Source organism: Diorhabda sublineata, chromosome 2 (assembly GCF_026230105.1).
Source record: "Diorhabda sublineata isolate icDioSubl1.1 chromosome 2, icDioSubl1.1, whole genome shotgun sequence".
NCBI lineage: Eukaryota > Metazoa > Arthropoda > Insecta > Coleoptera > Chrysomelidae > Diorhabda > Diorhabda sublineata.
The window spans coordinates 10525700-10532166 of record NC_079475.1 but is presented as its reverse complement, the minus strand read 5'-3'; the positions used below and the strand labels follow the sequence as shown (position 1 = coordinate 10532166).

Genomic DNA, 6467 nt, shown 5'->3' with positions numbered 1-6467 from the left:
CAAGTTTTTAATCACCACACGTTGCTGTAGACGTTCAATTTTGATACTAAGGCGTGAATCTCAAATTCGAGCCTTTACTGTAGACGCACTTCAAGAGACCTGCCAGTTTCTAACGTAAATCTATATTTAATATAGCGTAAATTACTTACAACAAGGAATATGAACTCAAGTAAATAAAGCTTCAAGAATCTCTGGCTATCTGAGGGACCTCATATGATAAAACAAATATATGTTCATCTATAGTAAAGACCGCATGTACAAAATAATCGTTAAGACCTATACTTATACATGCAGGAGAAACTCAAGCGGACACAAAAATAAGACGATGAGGACAGCCGCGATGAAATTAAGAACTATTAAAGGTGTGAGCCTAAGAGATCGAATAAGAAGCAAAACTATAAGAGGAGATCCGAAAATTCAGGATAGATCAAGATTTACGAGATCAGAATTATGAAAGATCTGCTAAATGAGCAAAGGATAAGAAACAAACTTCAAGGAGACCTCCCGGCCGAGCTTCTAAGAGATGGCACGAAAGCTGTACATCTACTTCTCAATAAGCTGGATAGTAGAAGAAATAAGACTGAATCTTAAGACAAGAGAAAGAAGAAGATTAATAAATTGGTTAGGGTACGAGCAGCCCCAAAAATAAATTTACCAATCTACTCAGTGATAAGAACGTGTTCTTATTCAAAGTCGATAAAAGAGCCGGTTTAGGTATATCGAATATAAAGTGCCACTTAATTCGATAAATTTGAAAAAATTTTATTTTGTATTTTCAAATATGCCCTCAAGTGGTGGACCTAAAATTCTGAAAATAATTTCCACGTGTTTCCGGGGGATACTTTTGTTTCCCTGAAGCTGTAATATAATCCGTTTCTGAGAATATAGCCGACGGCCGTTCTAAATTGCCCACCCGGTACTGTTAACTGAGTTTAACCGGATATTTAAACCGATTACAGTTTCCCTATTATAATCTCAATAACGTGGTGCTAATCTTCTGATAGCAAAGGTTTCTACGTCATTGATAATTGTTCTGAACGATTTATTGATATTACCTGAAAATAATTCTTTAATATTTAACATCAGATTTTATTATTTGATGTCAAATTTTCGGAAGAAAACTACGTTAATATGACAGATGAAACAATAAATCGTAACGCAGTTCGAAGCAAACAGAGCCACTATCAACAGTGCTCTTCAACCCTTTACTAGAAATGATCCTGAGAATTAGTAGCATAGGAATCCAGGGTACAAGAAAACACAGATCCTTGTCTACGCAGATGAGGTAGAACGAAAAAGGGATTGAATAAAATGTTTCATAGTTAAAAAGGTAACACCAACTGAGTTACCGAAAAAGCCCAGAATTTCTTATTCGCCTATAAACACTTCTTAGTCTAATGCCTGATTTGAAACATTTGACGACAGTATTGAAATTTCTGTCCTTTAACACAGTTATCTACTGATAATGTTTTGTTGTAATGGAACGTTATTTGAAAAAAATCTATATTTTGCTATCGACATGGAGGCAGTTCATACAGTAAAATAACAATTTAAACAAAAATGTTCAAATAAACAGCGCCCAAATTTAAATATTGTATTAAATAACAGATGTTAATGTTTTGGTCAAATTTATCTAGACTTTACTAAAATTTATACTGTTGGACTGGTTTTTAGTTGGTAGAATATTTTATATTGATATTGGTAATTATCGTGATGATTTAAATGTGAAATTTTCAATTAACTTACAGGAAAAAATTTACAACACACAGTTTTCATTTCGTACGTAATTACACTTTTATGTAATTCTTAACACATAGAATTTGATTTCGATTATTCAGCCGTACTATGGCCGGCTACAAATTATGTGTATTATGCGACACGATAAGATAATTGTGAATTGAATCAAGTTTTTTATTAAATTGCGTAAATAATGATAAGATTAGACAGCGTAAACAACGATACGTGAATCAAATCGTTAGGTGATATATGAGGCATTCTCTCTAATTAAAAAACATAATATCTATTTGAGGAAAGGAGCAAACAACTACTTTCCTGGCTAATACCACGAAAAATATTGAATAAAATCTCCTCCGAAGAACGTGATGTCATCGACAATCCGCCGAAATTGACATCCCTAATGGCGGCTCGCAATTACAAGGAGAGGGTCGTAACTACTGACTAGTTTCGAGGTTATTGCATCTCTTCGGAGTAGCATAACGACCTCTCGTTCGGAATATCTAATCCGAACTGGAGACACAGCCAGTCGGCGCTGCTACTTGATTCATGTAGTTAAATATTCCTCAGTCGACGCCTTCTGGCGACATCTTCATTTCCAACTGCGAACCATTAGTCAAGGAGATATCTAGCCTTAGACGGCGATATTTGAATCAAATCATTAGATGATATATGATATATGACATACTTTTTGGTAGAGAATTTTGTACTCTACATTATTTGTTACGGCAGTGTTTTTCGAATTCCTCGTAGTTTTCGAGTTATTCGCGTTTTTAAGTCCCAAAATTTCGGAAATACGTGCTCGTAATTTTGTAAATAGTTGTTAGTCTTATTCAGTATCACAAAACCTACAAGAATCTTGAAAATCAAAACCGCCCAATTCAACTTAAGATTTTAGCTAAAAATCGCCTAATTTTCCTGTACTATAAATAATGTAGAAGAGAAGTTAATCGAATTTGGATGTTTCTATCCTTTCCAATGTGTAAAGTATGAAGGTGTTTCCCTACTATAAGCTAACCATGTACATTTAACTTAACACTTCTCTGTCTTTCACAGAAATAAATAGTTAGTTGCTTCAAATTTACTTTTATTAACACTACCTATTTAAAAGTAATAAATTTTGAATGTGAAAAAATGGAATTTTTAAAAAAAATATAAGTAATCATAATAAGATTTTTCTAAAAAATTGAGGAAAAAATAAGGAGTGAGGAAGAAAATGATATTTATTAATGAATATAAAATACTAGTAGTATAAAAAGTGCATTTAGATATCAATAATGTTTACTCAATATTACAAATATAAAAATGAGTGAATACATAAAAAAAATTATTGACCAAAGTTAAGAGATGACAAACCTTTCCAGTAAAAAGTTGTTAAAATCATAAACCATTATCATAATGGTGTCAATGTAGGGCAAATAAACTCTTATTACTACTTATAGCTAGTTCACAAATAAGATCTAGGGATGCTAGAATTACTTTATATAAGAATCTTATAGATTTCAATCTTTGGAGGCAAATAGGAGACCTACTTCCCTTACACCTCTGTTGTTGTTTAAGTCTGATTAGAGATTAGAAGGACAAGGTCCTTTTTTAATAAAGTGTCAGACACGAAGATGTGTCAGGCATATGTTTAAACACCAATGTGACTTTTAGACACTAGGTACAATTTGGAAATTCAATTACAAAAGTTAATTCATTTTTTAAATCGCTGTTTCGGTAAGTAATTTAATAAATATAAGAGTGGATTTACTAACTGAATACAAGGAACGTATATACATGAGAACTGTGTACAGTTCCAGAAAATAAGTTCTTTAAACTTTGATAGAGACATCATAACTAACAGAAATACTAACAAAAGTATAATCCTGAAAATGCTGTTCCTGTAAATTTGCCTGATTTAAAATTTGTACTTATTATTTGAATTTGATTATCCAATTGACTGGATTCATCAAAATAGACATTAATTCTATTCTTAATGCCTTATTGTACTCAAAATGTAATTCTACAACACAGTACCAACTACTTGCTTGAATTAATAAATCTAATATAATCTAATTTTTGTTTTTTGAATACTACATAGGTGATTATTTTTTATTTTACTAACATTAGATTTCACATTTCCTGCTAAGACTTTTAGTATGACATGTGTAGATTCAGTAAATTAATTATTCAATTTTGATTTTATTGGTGTGTTCAACAAAATCATTAATTGCATAGTTGACTATAACAAATTTTGATATAGTCTATCAAATATATGTCTATATTAATATTAATGATACATATAATCACTAATAAGAGTAATTAATGATATAAAATAATTCTAATTTTCACCATTATTATTATTATTATTAAGTGCCAATATTTACTAATATTTCCTTGAATTTATGTATATTATTACATATACCATTTTCAAATGAAACGCCACTGAGAATAAGTTGTTAAAGTGAATCGTTTGTAAACAATACTAAACTTTTAGAATTAATGAATGTAATTAGAATTAAACTGATAATAAACTGAAACCAATTACATCTACAACTGCCTAAGTTTCATTAAAAATCCCCGAAAAAAAACGTGTAAATAAGTTGAATCACTAATTAAAAATTCACTAACTGTGGTTATGCAACCTAATGTGATATAAACTTGTTTTTAACCGAAAATACAAATTCAGTACATGAAATTAAATATGAAATGAGTAGAACTTGGGTTATGGAACTAGGTAAGATGGTGAGATGTTCGCTTACCGTATAATAGGACAGCAGACCAGAATTATCGTCTAACACGAACCATCTGTATTGCCATCCCTTCATAACATTAGTCCATTTGCTAAGAGACCCTTCCATATCCACGAAATTCAAGAAAAACTACACACAAAATCATATAAAGTACACTGACATCATAGTGATTGTTTAGTCACTAATTTGACATTTAATTGAAAATTTAATGACACTTGCGCGTAAGTGTTGTCATTGCCGCAACCAGTAATACAAAGGAGAGTAATGTATGTTGCCTGTTATCAGGTTAATTTCCAACAAACGTTCCTCCTATGACAAATTTCTTTTATTTTATTATATACTCCCTCGTTTCAAGTATTTTGGAATTCTCATCTTATTAATGGACTCTTGACATACTTAGCAAATATGTATGTATGTAAACAATATTTTATTATTTGAAGAAAATCACTTTCCAGGCGTGTTCGGAAAAAAAAACCGGACAGGTTCTAATTTCAAAAGATAAAGCTATTTTATTCCACAATAACAAGTTTAAAAAACACAGAATATTTAATATTTTTGTAGGTAACTAAACTTTTTTTCACTTTTTAATATATTTCACATAGATGCCGCTGCTTTTAATAACACCCTATTTCTTGATATCTTATTTTAAATTCGATGCAACTACTGTTTATGTTGAAAAAACACAGAGCTCACACTCAACGCTTTCTACGATTTCTTTCATTTGTCCAAACATTTCCCATAACACTAAATATCCTTTCTACGAAGACATTGGATAAGGGAATGCTGCAAACAAAGTTAAACTTGGTGCTACCTCTTTCTTGAAGAAGGTACACCACAATCAACTGTTTTACCTTCAAGTACGGGAAGTTGCTCTTGTTACCAAGGAGAAATTAACCACAAATCTATCAATTGATCCAGGATGGGCAATATTCCGGATTCCAAATCTAAGCAACTAAAAGTCTTAAAATGATTATTTTCAAAGCTATACCACTTTGCTTTGTAAACTAGAGCGCTTTGGAAAACATTTAGAGTATTCGTCACAAATTATTTAGAATGATATTCTGATATTCTTCAAGGCCATGTGTATTTTTATGCCAAAATGTTGGTCGCTTATTTTTTTTAAAGGGTGTTTCTGAATTTAATCATTATATTATACAGATTATACGTTGCTGTAGTATGTTTTTCTAGCAAAAGCAAAATTTCTTGGAAAGACGTCGTAAAATTATAAGTAAAATACAATACAGTTCATTATAAATAGGATTGGTCTCATTTGCAATTTCGTTTTCTTGATCTGATAAATACCCCAAAGTGCCGTAGGAGAATTTTCGAGGCCTTGTTCTAAGAAACACCGTTTTAATGGTTCCCATGATGATAGTACTGTATCAAGTGCTTTAAACAAACTTAGCCATCTTGTAGGAACGTGTCGAATAACATCCCTGTATTCACTTTCAAAGAAATCAAAGCACTCTTCCTTTTCATAATTATATGTGCTTATCCGGTTTACCAACAATTTTTCAACCGGATGATCCTCGAAAAAAACGAACTGTCCGGTCGAAAACCGGACATCTGGCAAGCCTAATGATACGGATTAAAATTCTTAAATATCTTGAGGAAACATTTTGGTTCCATCCACTCGTTGAAACTTTCTAGTGATTTGTTTTTATTATAATTTCATTATAGTAATTGAATTATATATTGACTGATTTCTAATATACTCATTATTGCCTCTTGGTTTGGGTCTGATATTGTTATATCCCATTATAAGCTACCTCAACTTCATAAGCTGCTAATGTTTATGAAGAATGCAGCACATTCAACACCTTTCAACCAATCATGTTCTATACATGCTCTACTATTTCTGACGATCTTGGTGATCAGGGTGATATGTTTTCGAAAAAGAGATCATTGCATGATTCTGATTTATCTGCTACTTCCTGAACGTAACCCCGTCCCCCGTCCCATTGCATTGAATTGTAGTACGCTTACTGGCCAAATACT

The 6467-nt window shown here is 31.6% G+C and overlaps 1 protein-coding gene across 2 annotated transcripts in view; it reads right to left on the bottom strand.

Moving 5' to 3' along the window:
- Positions 1-4668, bottom strand: part of LOC130440740 (oxysterol-binding protein-related protein 9-like) — a 53805-nt gene extending 49137 nt beyond the window's left edge. For both annotated transcript variants that reach the window (XM_056774051.1, XM_056774052.1), the window contains exon 1: positions 4479-4668. In XM_056774051.1, coding sequence (XP_056630029.1) covers positions 4479-4577 — 99 coding nt within the window. In that variant the 5' untranslated portion in view covers positions 4578-4668. The remainder of the gene's footprint in view (positions 1-4478) is intronic.
- Positions 4669-6467: the final 1799 nt, after the last annotated feature.